The sequence below is a fragment of the Neovison vison genome, chromosome 3 (genome assembly GCF_020171115.1).
Source record: "Neovison vison isolate M4711 chromosome 3, ASM_NN_V1, whole genome shotgun sequence".
Lineage (NCBI taxonomy): Eukaryota > Metazoa > Chordata > Mammalia > Carnivora > Mustelidae > Neogale > Neogale vison.
In genome coordinates this window covers 78441935-78465851 of record NC_058093.1, presented here as the reverse complement: position 1 = coordinate 78465851, position 23917 = coordinate 78441935, and the positions used below count along the sequence as shown (strand labels likewise).

Here is a 23917-nt window from a genome sequence, read left to right as displayed (position 1 = left end):
TCCAGGTTCTGAGGAACATCCTCCCTTTTGGGGATGGCCTAGGCCTGGCTTGGGTGGTATAGATTCATTCTCTTTCTTCTTCTCCAAACTTCTTTCCTCCCCTTTGACTTCCTTCTAGTTTGGGGAAGGAATTTAATTTTTTTCTTTGGTGCCAATGTTTATTGACTATAGCAGCTGAATTAACTTGGGGGTAACTTCTGCCCTTTATTGGAAAAAAATTAGGATAGGTAAAAAGTAGTAATACTTAAAATTTTACAATAGCTTAAAAGTATATGCATTCAGTTTTTTTTTTTAAATTACTTTGCAGTATTTGACAATTTTGACTCATTTTTTATTCCTAAGCATTCTTCTCGAGCTGTTACCCAAATCATGCTTGTACTTCTCCTGTCCCCCAGCTGTGGGCATCCTCCAAGGCTCTGTGCTTGTCCTCTGCTCCTCTCTCCTTACAATCGTTTCTTCCCATTGGATTGCATCCAGCTACATGGGCTTAGTTATCACTCTCATGACTCCAGGTCTTATCACTGTCAAGGGTAGAGCACCACATTTTCCTTCGGTAAACACTTCTACCCAGTCACCTAGTTGTACTTCAAATACAACCTAGTTAAGAATTAAAGCTATCTTTGTATTAGAGATTTCTTCTTTGCAACTTTCTTTTTTGGTATGTAACACCATTGTTTTCTCAGGTCCCCAGTATGGAAACTTCATATTCAGCTTATTGGTCCATCCACCCTACAGTTCATTAGAAATGTAATGGCTGCCTCCTCGTGCCAGGCATTCTGTATGCCTGGGGTATGGGACGAGGAAGTGAGCAGTGACTGCACCTCCATTTTCTGTCCTCTTTTGTGTGTACTTGAGAGGGCTAGAGAGAGAACTGATTTTTTAAAAAAAAGATTTTATTTATTTATTTGAAAGAGAGAGTGAACGTGTGAGAGAGCACATGTTGGGGAGTGGGCAGGTAGAGGTGTGAAGGAGAGTCAGGCTCCCCACTGAGCAGGGAACCCAGACACAAGGTTCCCTCCCAGGACCCTGAGATCATGACTTGAGCTGAAGGTAGACATTTAACTGAGTCACCTAGGAGCCCTGATATATGATGTTCTAAAAGACTGTGAAGCCCACTTTATGTTTTTAATTGACTACTGTAAAATATATTGTTGAACATAACACTTCAGATCTCACAAGAGAAAATGGGCAAATCTCATTGACTATCTATATTTTGTATGTCCTGAATGACCCTTGGATCCAGAAATGTTGTGAAGGACAGTTTATTTAAAAATTTCCAAAGACCCAAATCCTAAAGGAATAAACTAAATTTCCTTTTCTTATTAATACAGTGTTAGTCCTCTCAATCTTAAACAGTTCCCTTTTACAAAGTACAAATTACTATGAATAGAGACCTTTATTACAATATTTGAGGTTTGTTTTTTAAGCAAAACTGAGCAAATGTTATTTTTGCTTTTTAAAGCCTTATTATATTACCTCCATTCACCATCAGCTGCATTGCATTTTCCACATACTGCTCTTATCCAAAATAAAATCCAACAGATTCTTTGCCTTATGCTTATGATTGGGAAATAAATATTATTTTAACATGTAATGAACAGCTGCTAAGTCATGGCACACTTCAGTTTATGGAAAAATGAAAGGAATGTCTCATGAATTTTTATGTTATTGGTACTTTATCAACATATAATTCACCTACAGTAAAATGCATAATTGAGTGTATGGCACAATGAATTTTGGCAAATGTATACACCTATGTAGCTATCACCCAGATCAAAATAAAGAACATTTCCATCACCCCTCAGAATTTCCTTGGGCCCAGTCACCCACCCCATTGTGAGGCAAAGCATAGTAGTGTACCTTTGTGGAGCACAATACCAATATGATTTCTCAATTCTATTTTTTTAATCTAGTTACCCGCCCCCACCTAAATGTAATACATATAAAAGTTTCTACCTCTAGGAAAACTTAGTACATTTTTATCTTTAAACTTAAAACTTTTAAGTATAAACTTTTGACTTTAATTTTAAAATCAACTTGCAAATGATTTTTCTTTAGCAAATTGTCTCTTCTGTTTCACCAACTGCTCTTAAATTTGCATAAAATATCTTCAGATCTTTTTGGTTTGTTTATATATTACCCCTACTGCTAAGAGCTAACATTCAGTGAGGGATTTACTAAGTAATAGGCTTTGTGCCAAATTCCTTAAGTGAATTACTCTTTAAATTCTTAACAATAACCCTATGAGGTAGACAGTATTCATTTAGAAAGTTTTGCTAAAGGTAACTGGCCCAAGGTCACACAACTGGGAAGGAATGGAGTTGGGATTCAAACCCACATGCCCTTAATCATTTTGTCATATTCTCTTGCATTGTAATAATTATTAGAATGGTCACATATGTGATCATTTTGGCTTGCTAAGTTTGATCCTTCCCATTTTGAATATGTACATGACAATTCAAATGGACTTCTTATATCAGGACAGAAATTACCTTGGTCCACCTGAGTCAAAATAGCAGAATCTGGTACCGTTGAAACGCCTGATTGCTTAATTTTGGACACCTCAGTTCTGTAGGTGGCAAGGAACCTAAGATAAATAGTGCTTCTCTTATCATTAGATGGTCTTTATATAGAATGGATTAAAAAAATCCCAGTGAATCTTGATTAAATCTGACATTTATGGGGCAGGCATACCAGGTACCATGATAAGTATTTTATGTGTATTTTCTCATTTAATTCTCCCAATAATTCTATGAAGGGTATGTCTGAAATTACCTAAGGGCGTACTTACCGACACCTCTTATAGGTGGTTACAAATATGAACCTGGATCTCAGTAAAGAAGTCGTAGTTAAGAATATAGATATTCAAATTGTAAAAATTTATTTTTTCTGTCTGTTTTAAAAGTTGTGGTTTGCTCCTGTTTCTTAAAATGGAGGGAAGAAGTCAAGTGGGCTTCTAAGGCCAAATGTCAAGATATAAAACATATAATACATTTGGTACAAATTAAAATTGCGGAAATTCTAATCTTGAAAGAATTACAGTGGAAATTGTAAAACAAATAGAATTACATTTTCTTTAATCCCCATGTATTTTTTGACAATAGATTCTGCACACAGCTCTAAGATGTCTTCTCCTAGAAAAAGCAGAAAAATACTAACTCGTAGACAGTAGTATTCCAAAGTCATGGTACCTGAAAAACTATAGGGGCTTTAGAATCTAGCAAAGGAAGTCAGTTAGAGTCTTTTAGCTCTGGATTGGACCCAGCATTAGTCGATTTCAAGCAAAGGTCAAGGTTAGAAAGTTGTATCATCCTTACGTATGAATGTAAACAGATTGTACTAAGTAGTGAAGGTCCACTGAGAATCAGATTTCATAGTTTTATCAGATACTTATAATTATTTAGATCTTATGAAACCGTATGATTCTTTAAAAATACTATTATCAATAAATGAACCCATTTTTATGAACAAAAATTCAAATAAAGAAGGATTGCTTTCCTCTCTGAATTTTGTTTAAAAGAAACCTCATTGTGAGACAGTGCACTTGGGGGGGCATCTCCTCTGAGTTGCAGACCAGATTCTGTGGAGCTCAGCCATGTTAATTTTGCAAACTAATGTTTGTATGAGGGTGATAAACTCCTATTTGTTTGAGGATGATGAACAGTCTTCAATTTCATTAGCAAAGAAGTAGGAAATCATTGATTCTAGGAGAGTGTCTGAGAGAACCAAGCAAAAACATGAGGGAGACCTGCCAGAGGTGGAGGTCCATGGATGCTCCTGGGATGTAGAATGCCATGTTATTCCGCAATTCAGGATGTTACATTCCATCCTAGATGTTGAAGAGAATGAATTGTTCATATAAAACCTTCCCCACATTTGAAGAGTTCTTTGTCACTTCATTTTGTTGCAGCCTGCTCCTTTAACTTATTCATGTACTTTTTTCCTTAGAGAAAAATGCCAAGGCAGTTCCTTGACAACCTTTTCTTCCCAACAGTGGAATGCAAGCGAATCAATATCTAATGGTTTCTGTGCAAAGCTCAGTAAATAATAGATTTTATTTTGCCACTGTGGAAAGCAAAATTTAAAAACCTTGTGCAGTTGGGAAGCTGGGAGAGGAAGACTGCTAGCAAAATTATTAGCAAATTAAAGTAGAAATGATGATAATATTTCTGGCTTCATAAAAAGTCTGAGAAATTAACTATTTATACTAAAAGAAGGGGAAAAAAAGAAGGCTGTTGCAATCTGATTAAGGGTATCACGGACAAAAACATAATGAATAATGCATGTACTATATCCCTCCATGATTCTTTGCAATTTCCCAGTTCTTGGGCTTTTGGGGATATATATGTAGATGTGAGTGAAAGCACGTTAGAGGATGAAGAATTGATTTAAGATATATTTTTCATGAATATGCTCTCATATGAATATGTTTGGTTTGAGTTAGCATAAATAAGTGAAAGGAAGTCTTTCCATATTTGAGCCTTGTAGATATAAATTTCTACTTCTCCTTTTATTCTGTTATTTTATTGAGCTACTAGTTACTTCAGCTAGGCAGATGTTTGTTTGTAACAAGAGCTAAGGACCCAAGCATGGCAAGGGTCGCTTTTATGATAAGGCTTTGCCACCTCTGAGGCTAGCAGAGGTAAGTGCACTGTAAATGAATCAAATCCAGTTCCGAAAATATAATCGCTCTGCTCCTTAGCTATTAGGAAGTGGCCTAGCTTTGCATATGTAGCTGATTATATATAGTTATATAAATACTTACTTGAAATCTTCTAAATTACTTTATGATTTGATTTTTGAAAAATATCTCCTTGGGAAGGTTATGGAGTCTGTTTGTTTATGCTTCAAGTAAAGTTGTATGGTAACACATCATATTAGACTCAATCCAGTGATGGTTGGTATAGTTTTGCCAAGAGTTATTATTAGAGTATGAGCAAATTTCTGAAGAATTACAAATATGTAGATGGTTAACCTACATGCATCACATTTAAGAAATATCTATTTTTAAATGCTAGAAAAGCACAAATCCCCGTGTGTATATGGGTGAGAATGATTTGTAAATCAAAGACCATAGCAGTTATTGCTTCAGAAATGGTCTCATCTCAAGAATAGCTCTCCTTAAAAAGGAACCCTTGTGAACTGTTCATGGGAATGTAAATTGGTGCAGCCACTGTGGAAAATAGTATGGAGGTTCCTCAAAAAATTAAAAATAAGGGCACTCCTGGCTGGCTCAGTTGGTATAACATGCAAATCCTGATCTTAGGGTGAGTTCAAGACTCACATTGGGTGTAGAGCTTACTTAAAAAAAAAAAAATTAGAAGCACCAAGTGATCCAGTAATTTCATTACTGGGTATTTACCAAAAGAAAACAAATACACTAATTTGAAAAGATATATGAACTCCTATGTTTATTGCAGCATTATTCATAACAGCTAAATAAGGAGGCAACCTAAGTGTCCACTGATAGATGAATGGATAAATATGCGGTACACACACACACACACTGGAATATTACTTGATCAAAAAAAGAATGAGATCTTGTCATTTGTGACCACATAGGTGGACGTAGAAGGTATTATGTTAAGTGAAATAAGTCACACTGAGAAAGACATATATGAGTTCACTTACATGCGGAATCTAAAAAACAAGACAAATGAAAAAAAAAGCAAAGCAGAAATGGATCCATAAATACAGATAACAAGCTGGTTATTGCCAGAGGGGATGAGGTGGGGAGGATAGGCAAAAGGGATGAAGGAGAGTGAGAGGTATAGGCTTCCAGTTATGGGATGAATATGTCACAGTGATAAGAGGCACACGTAGGAAATATGGTCAGTGGTATTCTAACAGTTACGTGTGGGGACAGATGGTAGCCACACTTTTGGTGAGCATGGCACAATGTAAAGACTTGTCTAATTACTGTGTTGTATACCTGCAACTAAGGTCACATTCTGTGCCAACTGTATTTCAGCAAGAAAAGAATATCTCCTTAAAAAAACTATAACATTTCCATTAAAAATAAAGCAACTATACGATAGACCTAGATATCTTTCCTTTTCTGACAAATGGGAATATAAATATTTTGTGAATAAGAAAGTAATTATTGGAGTAGAATTCTTCAGAATAGCAACCAACATTGAAGTTACCCATAATTTATTTATTTGAGGTCTTTATTCTAGGGAAATTGTGTGTTAAAAATTATCTGCAGAACAAGGGATGTGCTGTGTGTAGTGTGAGAAAATCCTCACCTCTCTCGTGGATGAGAACGGCGTTGCTACTCTTGCTTTGTAGAATAGCACCTATCCCCATCAATGGTGATTTCTAGAACTTAAACACTGCTAGTATGGTGCTTAATACTCTTCTTGGGACTGCTACTTTAAAACATGTCCTCTATAAGTTCAACTGCAAGTAAAATTTATTTTGATTAGAAAACATCAGCTGGTCATCAAAAGCTTCTGCCTTTTATTGGTCTATGCTAACAAAACATTTCTTAAACAAAATACTTTTATTGACTTTCTGTGATTCATGTGCTCTTTTTTCCTTTTTCTGTGTCACAGCATAGACAGCTGCCATTTATGTTTAATGAAGCTTTCTCAGGCAGACTAGTTTAAAGAAATCTTTACACAAACTAGAATGCTTCCTGAGATAATTGTGTATTATTATCTAATTTTATATTGGCTTTAATGACTAACAACTTACCCTGGTTATGATGCATATATGACATATATTTGTCAACTAATATATAAACAGTATAGTAATCCACTTTCCAAGATTTTAAGTATCTATCCTATATATAAAACATTTTGAGACAATACAAACTTTAATTACATATACCTGTCTTATATATAAAATGTACTCTTGTCACTACTCACCAGATTTAAAAAGCATGGAACTTCTCATTTTTAAATTATGTATCTAGTAATTTCTTCCAATAAGAATAAAAATACCATTGAGTAAAATAGCAGTTATTCGGCCTCTAGATGGGACTCTTGGCTGCTCTTAAGAACTTTACTAAGTTCACTGGGTTGTAATCAAACCTACTTATCTCACTGAGTTGCTTTTAGATCAGGAACTAATATTTAAAAAAATGACCTGTAATCAGTAAAGTATATATGAATGCAGGTGGGACCCCACAGAGGCAAACCAGTTACCTTAGCATGAGCAGGAAGTTGCCTTTCAGTAGGCATTGATTCTACTTCCACAGGCACTAAACATAACTCTTTTAGGATTTGGGGTTCATGCCCTCTTCATGCGTGGCAGTGAACAGGGTTTCCTTAGGATTTGGGTGGTTTGCTGAAGAGGAGAAGCTTATGAACATATTGGCATTAAATAAGAGGCTAGGTAAATAGAAGTAACATGAATGTAGTCCCAGGAGAAAGAGATCAGACACATAGAATGGTGAAGAGCCTCCTCATCACCAAATTTGGATTGACTCTTACCAAGAAATACGAACAACTAAAAAGAGAGCTCATGGTGAATTTTTGCTTATAGCGAAAATGTTGTATTTTTCAGAACGCTGCAAATGTAAGCCCATTAGAGCTACACAGAAGACCTATTTCCGAAACAATTACAACTATGGTAAGGATAACTTCATGGTTGACCTATAAACTGCTGTGCTGAGAAAGGGGTGTGTGTGTGTGTGTGTGTGTGTGTGCACGCACGCATGCTTGTGCATGAGCTCGTAGGGCAGTTTAAAATTAAGGCTGAGAACCAAACAAGGACAACTTTCAAGCACAAGTTTACTGTTCCTCCCGAGCAATTAAAACGTCTCATGGGCAAAATTCTTTTTTTTCTTTTTTCTCGTGGGCAGAACTTTTAACAAATGCTTGATTTTACAGCAGCTCAGGCTGCGTTGCGGCCATCTTAGAACCATGTAAGTAAGTGAGCACCCAGAGCTGCTTTTCAGACAAGATGGGAGGGACACTTCTTTCCCTGACAGGCTAAGGAGGGTTGGAGCCTGAGGGTCTGGAGCTGCCCGGGTTTTTCAGTCGTGCTTCGAAGTCCGCTTCCCCAGTGCGCTTTGATGCCTAAGGGACTGATGGGTAATAGAGGACAGCTTGGTTTCTCCAGTCAGTCTAGCTCCTGGAACACACTGACAGAACTGGAAGGTAACACTGGCAAAAGTTGTTAGTATTCAATTAAGGAAAAGTTTTTTTGTCCAGCTTGACCAAGAAAAGTGACGTTCTGTTAAAATATTAACTGAAGAACCACCACTCCCTCCAAATGTAGCTGCCAGACTTAACTGAAGGAGGAAAAACCTCCTGTCTCTGTAGCAGGTACTGTGCTGGGCGGCTCCTGTACACTGTCCTTCATAGTTTTTTCAACTGTCCCCGGAGGTGTATTATTATGCTAATTTTTATCAGTGTTTATTGAACCCAGATTGTCCTTTCTTATTTAGAATGTTCTTTTGGGCACTGGCATGCTTCAGAGTCACAGATCTCAATTCCTGTTATATTTGAAAGGCTCAGAGTTTTCCAGCTGATAAAATAAGGGACAAATCATCATTTGCTGTAATGGATAGGCATTTTATTGTGATTTTTCCCCCTACCATCTATGAGGTTAATAAAGGTCACGTGACTATCCCTGAAGAAGACTGCTGATGCTGAGCCAATGAATAAAAATATGACAATTAAATAGATTTTTAAAGGAAACATTATTAAAATGAGAATTTTATTATCGAATTTATGTGCCTTATTTTAGAAGATAGAGGACATACAGCACAGATTTATTTTTATTTCTATACTGCTGGGAATTGGAAGGAGAGAAGTTGGGTAAGACTCTAAGAGTAATTTTTGATATCTATGAAAATACTGTGTCTTAGAAGGTATAAAGAAGAAAATTCTCAGTGTAAATAAATCTATTTGAAATAAATGTACTAGTTTCCCAAGTTTTTCTTCAATGAAATCAATTTTTATTTTTTGCTTACTACTCATCTTAAGAGGAATCTAATTTCTCTTAGTCAGTGGTAGATGCACTTTCCAAGGTTGGAAGGTCATGTTTTTCTGAGAAGTCAAATGCCTGGCTGCTCATCTGAGAACCCATTCCTCTAAAAACTGATGTGAAAAATCACAAGGAAATGGAGCTTTCAATTTTTAGGAGATAGTTTTTCAAGACTGAAAAATGTTATGTGAACTTTTAAGTATAGTTATACTAAAAACAAAAGCGTAATAAAAATGTTATTTCAAGGAAATTTAGTTGACTTTGTATTTATTTTACTTCTCTTATTATTAATTTTTACTTTATCTCACTTTCTTAGAGCTGTGGCAGTTGGTCCTGCTATTTTGGTTAAAAGTTATAATACGAGTGGTTACAAGTCTGAGTGAACATTATAAAGTAAAATGGAATACAAGTCACAGTCAGTGGGAAGGAGATCATTTCTTCCTCATAGCCAAACAATAACCAGGTTGCCCATAGTTGAAGGGTTTTCATGGGTCTGTAGCTACTACTTTAAGCCTCTTTGCGGGGGAAGACAAGCACTCAAATGATTAAGTAGAAGGAAGAACTCTGAAAGGAAAATGCAATTTAAATTTTAAAATATGTTGATTTTTATCACCAGTGTCTGCCTGTGTCTAATGAGAAAACAAAGTTGGGGGTGGGAGTAAATGATAATTCACACAACCTCTGCTTCATTCAGATTAATTCAGTAAAAGCTCTTGAGCTTTAACCAAATTACTTGAATAATAAAGTAAGTCTTGTAGAGAGGTATTTATTTTGGAGTGGGTACATGTGCTAAAAATTTCTAATGAAAATAGTAGACACACTGGGTAAATAAATCATTAGTTAGAGAACATTTGCACAGTTGGCTAATCTCTAAGAGTTGATGGAGGCTCTGAAGCACATTTACATAAACCAGGACACAAAAAAATGTCTGCGAGCCAGGCTTGTCAATTTATCATCTGAATCTCCCAAACGCCATTTCAAAAAGGGTAATCTTATTTTTTTGTTAAAATATAGACGCGAGAACACGAAGAAGGGATTCCTTTGCTTGCAAGTTCACACCAAGCAGGGACAGCTGGGTAGTTCTATTTCGTTCACGGTAGTCCTCATACTTTCTCCAGAAATTGAAATACCTGTGGAGCAAAAATGAGATTTTGTCCTAAAGATTTTAGAATCAGCAACCTGATTTCTCTCATCCGTACGTCCTACCGGTGGAACGTTGAACATTTCTGTATCAAGTCGGGACACTGATAGGAGGAATGGCTTATTGCTGGCTTTACGTTTTCATGGATTACTTTTTTCCATTCCTTTGTAATCCAAAAGACTAAAATCTGTGGGAAGGAACTTAGACTAAAGTGGTTTGCAGAGATATGCCTAAGAGACTTTGGAAAAGTGGGTTCATTTAGATACACTTTGTCTTCCTCTCTGTAACGTCCCTGAATATTGGACTAGAGAGCTGGGCCAAAAGCCACTGGCTTCTTGCTAATTGACATTTTTACTTCTTTGCAGGCCTTTCCAAAGCCCTCCTTAAAAGGGGGGGGGGAGACAAGCTCATTTATCAGAAGAAGGAATCTAAAACATTTGGCTCTTCCAGAGGACAGAATATACAGATTAGAAGCAGAACTGTACTTTGTAGATTCTGAGTTAAATACTTGGACTTTGCAGCTGAGCTGGTTACTTTAAGGGGGTTCATCTTTATACTGAGAAGTGAAGGTGGCTTTTGTGAGCTACACTGGGTGTCAGGATTTCTGTTGAGTGAGGTACATCATGTAATGAACTTAGTAGACCATGTTCCATAGCTCATGAAGGGAGGGAATGTGGGGGAGTCTGACTTCAAAACACATGGAGGAAACAGGATCTTGTGGTAGCAGTTCTTATTCAAGAAGAAAATGTAGTATACCTACAGGAGAATATAAAAGATAATCTGAACTGAAACAAAGGAGAACGGAGCTGGTGTCTGAACAGTCCCTAAGATGAGCAAGGTAGAGAGGTCGCAGAAGCAGCTGGGGAACACTGTAGAACAGGACTTTAAAACACTGAAGAGGCCCCAACTCTTTAGAAAATTCATTAATACATCTGATAGAAAGAAACAAAACATATCAAATACCAGGTCTTTACACAGAGTGCAATAAATATAAATTCCTGTTGACAGCAACTCAAAGCACATATGTACACATTCAAAATAAAATTTTGGAGGAAAATCACATCAGAGTCACTCAACCTTTGATTATCTAAGTGGATTTCTCACAATGAAATACACACACACACACACACACACACACACACAAACATGTATGCGTACACGAATTGGAAAGGGATGGGGCTGAAGAGTAAAGGGGCAGCTGTGTTATGTAGTGTGTCATTCACTACCATCTAAGGCAAAAAAATCTGGTCAACGTTTTTGAATTGACTAGAAAGGAGCCCACCTGTCTTTTTTGATTAGGGCATTACTGTGTATCATATTACCACATCAGCTTTATTTTCTTTTATCTAGTCATTCGGGCTAAAGTTAAAGAAGTAAAGACCAAGTGCCATGACGTGACTGTTGTAGTTGAGGTAAAGGAGATTCTAAAGGCTTCTCTGGTAAACATTCCAAGGGACACCATTAACCTTTATACCAGCTCTGGCTGCCTGTGTCCTCCACTTAATGTTAACGAGGAGTATATCATCATGGGCTATGAAGATGAGGAACGCTCCAGGTAATTCACTCCCTAAGGATTCAGAATAATTGCTGTGCTTCTCCTTTCTTTTATCCTATGCATTTCTCTAGACCTCTTACTCTGGGGTTCTTACTGGGGCTCTTTCTGCCTTCTAGGGAGATAGGCTTTGGTTGGGTCCCTCAATATAATGTTTTGGATAGAAAAGTGTATGTGTGCAATTTGTGGGTGTGCATTTCTCTGGGGACAGTGGTCATAACATCATTTCTTCTTAAGGGAGTCCATGACTTCCAGATTGTTAAGAATTACTGCTCTAAAACTTGGCTGTTCTACTCGAGAATAAATAGTAAATCTTTCTTGACAAAGATTCCTTGTGTTTTTCAATAATACATTTTAATTTTCAAAAATGGTTGCTTCTTTAAAAAATATAGATTACTGTTGGTGGAAGGTTCTATTGCTGAGAAATGGAAGGATCGACTTGGTAAAAAAGTTAAGGTAAGCCTGAATCTTATGTTCAAAGTGATACATAAAAATAAAAGCAGAAAAATAGTCATTCGTCATTTACATGAAAGAGTTGCCCTTAAGAGCATGAGAAATACTTAAAGCTGAGACGTATGTGTCTCTGTGTGTCTGTCTGTTTCTCTGTCTGGGTCTCAAATTCTGAAGATGGAGTTTGTTTTTAATGCCAATTTAATTTAAGGAGTGAATTCTTTGTAATGTATCAGAGATTTAGCCATAATAAATCTTCTCACAGTGAGAAATCTGAGTATGGTTAATCTAGTCCTGGTTGGGTGGCTCCACATTATCCTTAGGGCTCCAGGATCCTCCTTGCTTCCTGTTCTGCCATTTTTAAGGGAACTGCTTCCAGCTCATATTCACCTAGAGGTCACAAGATGGCTGCCCACCTCCAGCATCCCACCTATATTTCAGAGAGAAAAAAGGGGAGGTAGAAAGGGCTTTCCAAGTGTCCCATCTGGCAATTTATACTTGGGTTTTAGTCTCCCTTCCATCCCTACCTGCAAGAGAAAATGGCAAGTGTCATTTTTTAGCTGGACATATTGCTTCCTTGAACAAATTGCAGTTTTGTGAGTCAAAGAAGAAGGGGATAATAAATGATGGGCAGGAAACTAGCATTGTCATCTCAATTCATAGACACCAATTCCTCTGTACAAGCTGCAGCCACATTCATCTGTATGTAAGAGATCTGACCAAATCAGTCTTTATAGCAGTAATGGAGGTTTATTTTTAAGCCAATGATTCTTAGATTCTGGAAATGATGTGTTTTTAGAAATCACAGTAAATTATTATAGAAAGTTAGAAGGTTTCATTTCTTCTTACTATACTAAGCAAATCTGTCTCAAAGAATGGAGTGTATGCATAGAATGGCAAAGAATTGAAAAGTGTGTGTGTGTGTGTGTGTGTGTAGTGGGCAGGGAGGGAGAAAGAAAGAGTGGGAATTGTACCAAACATAATACATCCCCTTCCTTCTGTGAGTCTGAAGGCTTGGGAAACATTTACAGGGTAAGTTAAACACCCCTGGGCAGTTTATCTTATACATCTGGCACTTGACAGAGCAGACACATTTCAGTTTAAGTGACCTACAAAAATGTAAAGGGTATTATTTTTCAGGGAGAAACTACCCTTTGGTAAGTTCTTTCTTCCCCCCAGTATATTTGTCAAAAGTGAGATGTATTTCAAGTTCAGACTTGTGGGAATTCTCCATTTGTGTCTCTTTTCAGTTACTGTGGTGTTTATTAAAAAAATTGCTCTTTTTCAGGAAGTTGGAATCTCTTACTGTCCTTTTAATTTGGTTTTCTGCTTGCTAATGCAGAACAGGAATTTGTCCTAAATTCCTGTACCAGTTGGAAGAGTTTTCAACCTCCCTGCTGCAAAGCATGTAACGAGGCTTTCTCCTTCTCTTGGTATACCCAAACAGCGACCATCATGTAAAGACCCAAGACACATGGCTGGTTTATCCTATTTTTTACGCAAACATATTTTCCATTGCTTTCTACAGGGGACTCACAGAGTTACTGTGGAATCTTTATATTCTCAGTCTGGAATTAAACATGCTAAAGGGAAGAATTGAACCAAAATGTGAACAATTTTTAATTCATATGCAGATATTCATAGCTAAAGATCTTGGGTAGAAAGTCTCTTTTGTCTAGATTTATTGAGATTCTTACTTTAATTTTCCTGTCAATATGAGGATGTGAAAAAAAGTTTTAGGGAGGATACCATTTTTTTCTTTTTTTTTTTTTCCAAATAAGAGTTGCCCTTTTCAGCTGATTTTCTTTTTTGTTCAGTGAGTAGAATAAGAATTTAATAAAGGCCTTCTTATGGTTTTGCCATACGAATTGTTGTTTACCTAAGTCTCTGGTGTACCAGGATGTTCAAATCAAAATATTTGGTCTGCCTTGGGGAGCTGAGAATCAGACTATTTTTTAATATGAAAAACTAAGATTGTGTAATTGAGTAGGCTAGAATGAAGAATTATTTGTAGTAAATGAAAAATGATAATTTATTATGTACTAAGCCCTTTATATATTATTTATTAAGCTTCAGGACAGTCTTATAAGTCTGCTCTATTAATTTCAATGTGTTAATGATAAAAATGAGGTTTAATAAGTTCAAAAACTTTCCACAGTAACTGGTGGAAGTAGAATTTGAATTTGGGCCCTCTGACCTTAGCTCCTTGCTGCTCATTGTGGTCTCTACACCAGCAACACTGGTGTCACGGGGGAGCTTTCTAGGTATGAAAATTTGGGGTCCCATCCCAGACCTACTGAATGACAATCTACAATTTTAATTTATTTCTATATTTATCAAAATTTAAAAAGTACTGTTGTAGTCCTTATTCACTACCTGTAATATCCAAAATATAACTTCCTTTTAATTTATTATTTTACATGTAGACCCTCTTGGCATTGTTATTATGGGATATTAGTGAACTTGATTGTGGGTTTTAGAAACATTGTGAATGTCTGCTTTGTACAATTTTGAGTGTAGACCCTCATCTGTTGTGATTGTTGCATTTGATAGAAATTACTTGGAAATACATTTTTTTAAAGATTTTTTTTTACTTATTTGACAGAGATCATAAGTCAGCAGAGAGGCAGGCGGGGTTGGGGGGGGGCAGGAAGCAGGCTCTCTGCTGAACAGAGAGCCTGATGCGGGGCTCGATCCCAGGACCCTGAGATCATGACCTAAGCCGAAGGCAGGACCTTAACCCACTGAGCCACCCAGGTACCCCTTGGTAATACATTTTTAAGAGATCCCATTTGCCCCCCAAATTTCCATTTTTTTCACTGCTTAAATCATGTATGTCTTAAAAGACTAAGTTCTGGCACATCGTCAGAGAAAATGAAAAATAGCACTTCAAAGTCTGAGTGTCTTCCATTCGTTGCCAGACTTATGTATATTACCTCCAGAAATACCCACAGGTTTGGACAAATACTTGTGTCACCATTTTACATGGAAATTTTAAGTTTGAGGATTGATATGAAAACATGGCTGACATATTCTAGGTGGCTAATTTTGTGCTTTTTATGGTCAGAGAATTGTGTCCATCTAGCATCATCTGATAACAAAATTTTATACTCTTTTATGATCAGAGAATTATGTCTGTATAACATCTCAGGAAAACAAAATTTTATACTTTTGGAAAATGCTTTTGCGATTGGACTTTGCGGTCTTATTAAGTTGTTAGAATAATAGAAATGATAACCCTGGTGATATGTGCCTGTGACCATTTAATGTTTTAAATTTCACAGCGCTGGGATATGAAGCTCCGTCATCTTGGACTGAATAAAAGTGATTCTAGCCATAGTGATTCCACTCAGAGTCAGAAGTCCAGCAGGAACTCCAACCCCCGGCAAGCACGCAACTAAATCCTGAAATGCAGAAAGAACATCAGTGGACTTCCTATTAAGACTTGCATTGCTGGACCAGCAAAGGAAAATTGCACTATTGCACGCCATATTCTATTTTTTACCACAAAAATCATGTGGTAACTGATATTACTTCTATTTTCTCTCTTGTTTTCTATTTTTCTCTTCCCTCCCCCCCACCTCTTTTTTTGTGGTCTGAGTGCAGATCCTTAAATATATGTATTCTGTTTCACTAATCCTGGGAAAACTGCTCTTTGCAATAATAATAAATTAAACATGTTGATACCAGGGCCTCTTTGCTGGAGTAAATGTTAATTTGTTGTTCTGCACCCAGATTGGGAATGCAATATTGGATGCAAAGAGAGCTTTCTGGTATCCACAGAAAGCTAGATATGCCGTAAAACAGTCTGCTTATCTAATTGCAATTGCCTCTTTTCACATGCCTTTTGGGCATTCTCCTCACGCTTAAAAGTTCTGAATGTTTATAAAGGTAAAATGGCAGTTTGAAATCAAATGCCACACAGGCCAGGCAATCAAGCACCAGGAAGCATTTATGAGGAAACGACACACAAGATAACTTATTTGCAAGATTGGCAGGAAGCAAAATAAATAGTTCTAGATGCTGGGGAAAGAACATTTCGCTTGATTGAGAAGCACCACTGAAACCAGTGGCTGTTGGGGTGTAAACAGTAGCATTTTTCTTTGGGCAATACATTTGGTTTGTTTATGAATATATTAATCAGCATTAGGGAAGCGAATTATAACTAGACATCTGCTGTTATCAGTGTAGCTCTGTTAATTTTGCTTCCCTTTAAATAAACTCATTGGTGTGAGTCTTTTTTTCCCCACCTTTTAAAATAAATCTTGACTTGCTGCATTGACCAGGAAAAGAAAGTATGTATGCATGTGCACTGGGGGTTATTTTTGAAAGATACATAGCTCTATAAAATGCTGTAGTTTGCAGGATGGTAAAATGTGTGAGGGTGTGCCTGTGTGTATGTGCGTGTGTGGGTGTGTGTGCACTCACACCCAAGCTGGACTGAATTACAGGCCTGTACTTGATCACTTGGATTTGTGCTGTTTAATGCTCAGTAAAATATGCCTAATAAAAGGAATTCTGGTTGTCAGAACAGTTTTTCTGACTTTTGAACCACATGCACAATCTCACTAACCAAGCTGCAGTGTCCCCAGGGACCTTGGGGGAACAACTGATACGTTTCCTTCTTTCCTTCTTCTAGCCAGGGTCTTCTCTTCAATTTACATATTTCATATAAGCAGAATCAAATTTCTAAGCTATGGTATACTGAAAATAAAACATTTATGAAGCAAAATGGTGCTGTGCTTCCTTCTACCAGGGCAATCGTGCCAGAATGAAATTCTGGAACAATCATTTCCCCAAATAGTTAATAATTCCTCTAAATTCTCCCTTTTGAAAGTAAGAGATCATCCTGACATTCTGGCTGTTACTTAAGCCCCTGCAGTTTGGGAATCTCAGAAGAGTCGCCACTTTTGCCTCCCATGAAGACTCCCATGAAGAGGGTAAATTGGCCACTTGCTCTTTGGGGTTTATTCTCAAATGGCTAGGGCAGGTGCATCTTTTTCTAGATGCTGCAGTCATAGCCTTAAAAAAGTGAGTTTGGGGGCGCCCAGGTGGCTCAGTTGTTAAGTGTGCTCAGGTCATGGTTCCGGGGTCCTGGGATCAAGCCCCGAATTGGGCTCCCTGCTCAGCGGGAGGCCTGCTTCTCCCTCTCCCTCTCCCCCTGCTTGTGTTTCCTCCCTCGCTGTGTCTCTCTCTGTCAAATAAATTAAATAATTTTTTTAAAAAAAGTGAGTTTGGGGGCGCCTGGGTGGCTCAGTTGGTTAAGTGACTGCCTTCGGCTTGGGTCGTGATCCTGGAGTACCAGGATCGAGACCTCTCTCCTTAGCAGGGAGTCTGCTTCTCCCTCTAACCCTCCCCCTTCTCATGCTCTCTCTCTCTCAAATAGGCAAATAAAATCTTTAAAAAATTTTTTTTAAAAAAAAAAAAGGTGAGTTTGGGTGTCCCAGGGGAGTCGTGAAGTGGCACAAGGGAAGACCTGTATCTTGGGATTTCTCATTGTGGTGTTGACGCCTCAACTTGAGCATCAAGGATTCAGAACTGGAAAGTCATGCTTCTTCAATGTTCTCTTTCTCTCATGTGTTTTTCATGTTCACTATGGGCAGAAGGGCAAGAATGGACTGAAGGAGGTTGAGAAGAATTGGTTTCTCAAATCCACGAAATGTCCTCATCTCTTCCAAAGCATAGTAAGGAAGACATTTTTTTTAAGAGAGAGAGAGTGAGAGAGAATGGGGGAGGGACAGAGGCAGAGGGAGAATCTTAAGCAGGCTCCATGCCCAGGGTGGAGCCAGAATGGGGCGGGGGATTGATCTCACGTCCCTGAGATCACGACTTGAGCCAAAATCAAGAGTTGGTTGCTTAACCAACCGAGCCACCCTGGGACCTCCCCCATAGTAAGAGGAATTTTAAGTGAAGAAATATTCTGATGTGCAATGGAAGACACAGACGTGTCCAGGCCCTACAGTATTTTTTTCAGGGTTGAGAAATAGCTATGGTGGTGGTAATAGTTTCTGTGTAGAGATGTGACATAGTTTATGCTCAGAACATATACAATTATATTTATAAACAAAAGAGCACTCCATTTTGGGATTCACCTGTGTTCTCTGCCACCTTCCCTTTAGTGATCTCTACTGGCAATGCTCGATTTTGCTCATTCTATGTAAAAGTCTGTCAGCAAACTTTCCAATGGTATGAGGTCTGTGAATTGTGGTGTTGATAATGTGCTCCTGGTATTTCGCTACGATAGTTGCAATATCTTCATTAATAAATTATGTACAGACCTCTCTTGGGAGATAACTTGATTTTCATCATGATGGTTGTGTTTCTAATCAGACTGCAAAATCATTTCTACTCTCCAATTGCCATAATACACATACATCTTATTCGTGCCTCTCTACGGGCTTTTCTGACAGGTACTAACTTCCAAAGCCACTAAACATTTAATATATATGCACCCTTGTGGGTAACCTTGAGATCTAAAGAGTTAATTTAAAATTTCTTTGAGCAATTTTGTTCACCTTCAGGATTTTTATTTCTCCAGCCCAAGTAACAACACCAAAATGTTAGGTGCATGCTGAATAGACTGGCACAGATTAAAATAACAGCAAATTTGGATTCTCTGCACAGATATGTGAGTATTTTACTGTGTCACATAAAGAGTGTAATCTGATTCGGTGCCATATGTTGCACTGAGCATTTGGGGGTGGGGTGGGACAAATGCATGGCTTTCCACATCTGTTCTGTATTAAGAAGACAAATACAAAAATTACAATCACTGTGAGTAAATAGCACTACTTATTGCCTTCTGCAAGAAATTACTTGCTATTATTTTTTCAACAAGTTAAAATGACAAATAAGTATTTCAAGATTGGTGTTTACTCAGACTGGGAGCTTTAATATTTAGATAATATAAGCATTCAAAAGATAGTAAAAATGAGGTAAAGCAGAGATTTCTCATACTATTACTGAAATCCAACTGGTAGAGTTTTTGAACATGGTTCCCAGCTGTATTAATAACAAAAAATGGTAGAGTCAGACCTTTTTAAAGTTATCTCTTTGGGTAATAATACCTAACAGTGGCTAGAGCTTTATAAAAAACACCTGTATTTGTGTTACCTCCTGTAATCCTTGAAAGTCTGTGAAGTAGGTATTATTTCTATTTTACAGATGAAGAAATCAAAACCTTAGAAACTTAGAGTTTTGTAAGTAGCAGAGCTGGGTCTCAGATGCTCTTATTTTTATTTCCCCAGTTATATGTTTTCCACCACTGTAAATGCTGATAAAAAGATCAATGCATCTTGACATCTAAAAAAAAAAAAAACATAGTATCAGGCATGGACTGGGCTACTCATATTTTTTTCTTAAACTGAGGTCTACCGACTGCATGCCAGAAAGTGTATATGATATAGTTCCAATTCTGATCCCAAGTACTGTTGTTTTTATTTTTCAGTTTTCCTTGCCTACAAAATTAAAGTTTCAATGGAATGATTCTTATAGAGGAGGAGCAGGTAAATAAACAAAGTGATTCTTTTGGTATTAACAGTTTGATTTGTTTTGGCATTAGTAGTTTAAAGATATGGGATTCTCTGTAGAAAACATGGTATTTTCCTTCTGAGTTTCCGTCTTCCCTTGAATTTGGAGAGAAGTATGGAGTTCATGGTATTTAACAATGTTACGAGGAAAGTTGAAATTCAAAGTTGATTGTTGATTGGTTGCCACACATAAAACCAGACTGACTATGCTCTACTGGGAACTCTTTGTTTCTCACTCTTAGATCTTCCCTTAAGCCCTCCCACCACCAGCATCTTCCACAGACAAGAAAGAACACTATTTTATATGACCTAATTCCTCCTGCCTTTCTTTCATTAAATATTTTTGTAATGACAGGGATTCAACACATTGAAAGACAACTAAAGCTGTTTTTTTTGGGGGGGGTGGATAAAATGCAACCATTATTTGTTGGTTCTGCTTTGAATGGTGGGTGCTGAGAACTGGAGGAGCTATGAAGAATGATAGGGTGTGCTCAGGGAAGCTTGCCAGTCCAAAAGGAGAGGATGTGTGGACTGCGGAAGCTAAATCAGAAATGAAAGCAAATGTAGAAAAGAACTTCCCACTAATCTCAAGGCTATGGAAGGGAATCACCCCTCTTAATAGTGCTGGGGCTGCCCTTCCAAATAGCCAGAACACCCTCCACACACACTACAAATCATGAAATGGGACTGAATGTTCTGTAGGGTTGGGTCTTAGGAAAATATGGGGCATCAGCAAGGGTAGGTTGAATTATACACGAAGCTTAGGATCACTCTGAGATGGTAAATAGTCTATGAAACAGAGAACAAAGTATTTCTGGTCTATACTGGATGGCCAATAAAGCTAATAAAGTTGATCTGGTTCATTCATTTTATCTCTACATTATTTTGGTGACTCTGGTTGGGAGGATCAAGGTTTCTCTGAGATAAGATCCCTATACTAGTATTAAGAAGAGAATTGGAGGTAAATACTTCTGACTCAACTAGACAAAAGGATATATGAATGTAAACAAAATCTCTACTGCAGAACTCTTTCCCTGGGACTTATAACTCAAATGATTGATCAGAGCTTTAAAAAGAAGCATGGAGTTCAGAAATATTATACCTATGAAGACGGCATTGTCCTGTCGGTGAACATTTATCTCTTTCCCTCTTGTTCGTTCTCCCCTGTCCTGCTTCTCCTCATATTGTTCTGCTCATTAAATCAAATACAGGGCTGTAGGAAGTATGTGCAGAACTGTTAGAAAGCCAAGTATGAAACAAATAGAAGAGATTGACATTCTTTAAGCCCTTTGATCAATATCCCTGAAGCTCATCTAAATTTCTTTCAAATCCCTAGTTCAGACAGTCTTGTCTTTAGCTTCTCTTTTATATACCCAGTACCAATAGCCTGAAACTACTACTTCTAAACTTCCTTAGAAATATTCACTCATTCAAAACAGCCTCCTTAACCCACCTGGAAAAGAGCTCTGAAGTTAGGGCACCTGGATTCAAACTCTTGCTTGGCAACTTACTGGCTGTTTAGTCTGCTCTCCAAGTTCTGAGATCAGGTGAGTGGAGCTGGGCAGAGCCTGTCGAGCAGTGCCCAGAGCATGGTAGGTGTTTAATAAATACCGGAATTGTTCCACCTTTTATTCTTGATTTCTCCCTTTAAGGTCCACAGTTCTCAAACAGTGCCCCACTGAGTGCTTACCCAGGCAAGAAGAAAAAGTGGCTTCCAAGAGATCTTACACGCTGCCCTGTTCTCGCTCCACCATCTTTAAGATGGCAAACTAAAAAAATTCCCTTCATTCATCCTCAGGTTGAAGACTGAAATCCTCTTTCTTTTCTTCTTCTTCTTAAGCTGATGTGCTTAGAAGTAGCAGGGTCAGGAGACAGGAAGAACACTCATTCAATTAAGGTAAGATTCTGAAAAAAAACACCTAATACTCAATTCTACAAAAACTTATATAACTGATAAAAATGTGTTTCCTTCCAAATATGATTTATTTATTTTATTTTTTTAAAAAAGATTTTATTTATTTAATTTATTTATTTGACAGACAGAGATCACAAGTAGGCAGAGAGGCAGGCAGAGAGAGACGAGAAGCAGGCTTCCTGCCAAGCAGAGAGCCCGATGCGAGACTCGATCCCAGGACCCTGGGATCATGACCTGAGCCGAAGGCAGAGACTTTAACCCACTGAGCAACCTAGGCGCCCCAAATATGATTTATTTTGGAAGTCAAAAAACAAGACTCTTCTCTAACCACTTTTAAATACAGAGAATGGTAAACTTATGGGAAGCTTCACATCTTTTTGTTGGTTATCTCTATGGGGATATCAACTTCCAGATTGATTCACTTAATCTTCCAGCTTTCGAAGTGGGTTTTTATGTTTTGCTGTTATTCATTGTAAGTAGCAGATTATTTCACATGAAGGAACAAAACAAGTAAGCCAATATATTTTTTTATGTTATTGGTAAAATTTTGGTCCCCAAGAATGGTTATTGTTCATTGTTTTGGTGAGCAAGAAGACATCTCTTGCAATGATATGTGTTCTCAATATGAGCTAAATTTTGTTAGAGGAGCTTCTTGGTGTTTTTCATTTCCTAGAGAGTTCCAGAAGTACTAAAAGTATATTGAGACAAAGTGTTTATGTTTCAAAAGTGCAGGCTCTGCATTCCAGGCTGCACACTGAGGGTTCTCAAAACAGAGGCGGCTTTAACTGAAGTTGGGGAAATAAGGATAACTCCTAAGGGCTCGGATGAGTACATATTGGAAAAATAGAAGATAACCTATCAGCCAGCTGTAAAAGGGAACAACCTGATTCTAGGGGTTGGCACACCTTTCTGTAAAGGGTTGCATAGTAAATACTTAACACTTAGTAGAGCCTCTGTTGCAAGCTCTGCCCTTGAGGCTTAGAAGCAGGCATTGATAATACATACATGAGTGAACATGGTAGTGTTCTAATAAAACTTTATTTACAAAAACAGGAGGTAGGCTGCTTTTGGCCTTTGGGCTATAGTTTGCCTACCTTTGTGGGTCATCTAATCAAATGTTCACTAACTAGTTTGAATGATTTGATCACTTTTTATACTTAATGAAATAGATAGTTTTGTGGCACAGAGACTTAATTATGGGGAAAGGTTAGGTTTGTGCTTAAATAGGACTTTGCCTAGGATTTTGCCATTAGAGAGTGAATCTATTGGGTAGAACATTGTTCTCTTCAGGAATAAAATGCAAGGGCTTGGGAAATATATCAAATTACATTTTTTTTTAATCAATTAACTAATTAGGACCAAAAAAGTCCCTAGAAGTTGCAGGAGAATACATGGTACCTGGCCTAGGGAATAGAGGAGTAAAAAAAGCCAGAAAAGAGAGATGTCAGTTGCTCCCTTTAAGCAATTAGTCAGAGGACTCATTTGACCATCCAGTGATATTTTGTTGTTTCCCTGCAAAAGCACAATCGTTAGGATGATCTACCAGGGAAAATTCATATGTAGTACAAGATGGTAGAACCTACAAAAGAAATAAGACAAAAGGTAATTTTTTTAAAAGTCCTTCAAACTGCTGGTCTCATTTCTCTCTTGCCTCCCCTCCCATTCATTCTAGTTCGGTGTATTGAAAAGTGTTCCTACTGCTAATTATCCCCTCTTTTTAAAGCTGGCATGCCTATAGTAATGAAAAACTATAAATATGGTTGGTAGTTGTCATTTTAAAAAATGTTATTTACTCTTTGCTATTTCCTTAACATTTCCATTTAAGTTGCTAAAACTAAAAGAGAGAGAGAGAGAGAAAGAAAGCAAAGAAAGAAAGAAAGAAAAAGAAATAAAGACACTAGGAAGTGTTGCCCATGCATTAAAAACCCTGTTGTATGTTTAACCCACTCACCATAAGCTTGATTTACAACTGCTTTCCCTGCCTGATGAATCCCACATGCCCCATAATTTAAACATCTTAATGTGCCTCTCACTGGAGTCCCTTTTTATATGAATGTAAATTGATTCTGAAACTGCTCCCAGTCAGAAGTTTGTGTTTGAAATACTGTAGCTTAGAGTCTAATATGGTCATACTAAGGTTCAGTCTGCAAGGTATAGGAATGAGGTTAAATTGCTGGCATAATTAACCTACCTCAGGTTCATTTAACCATCAAATATACACTCCAGCTGACTGTTGAACCTGCCGTAAATAAATAAATGGCAGAGATCCTGAGCCATTCAACAAATGGACTGCAGTTTGTTCGTATAAATACAAAAGAACCTTGAGTTCCTTTCTGGATTTGTGAGTTTATTCTTTTTTTGAGGACTTTAAGGGATTTTCTTTCTATTTT

General features: G+C 37.5%; 1 protein-coding gene across 1 annotated transcript in view; it reads left to right on the top strand.

The window, feature by feature from the left end:
• FRZB (frizzled related protein) overlaps positions 1-16611 on the top strand; it is a 31319-nt gene extending 14708 nt beyond the window's left edge. Inside the window, exons 3-6 of the mRNA XM_044242491.1 lie at positions 7513-7578; positions 11432-11636; positions 12026-12089; positions 15368-16611. Coding sequence (XP_044098426.1) covers positions 7513-7578; positions 11432-11636; positions 12026-12089; positions 15368-15484 — 452 coding nt within the window. The 3' untranslated portion in view covers positions 15485-16611. The remainder of the gene's footprint in view (positions 1-7512; positions 7579-11431; positions 11637-12025; positions 12090-15367) is intronic.
• The last annotated feature ends 7306 nt before the right edge of the window (positions 16612-23917 follow it).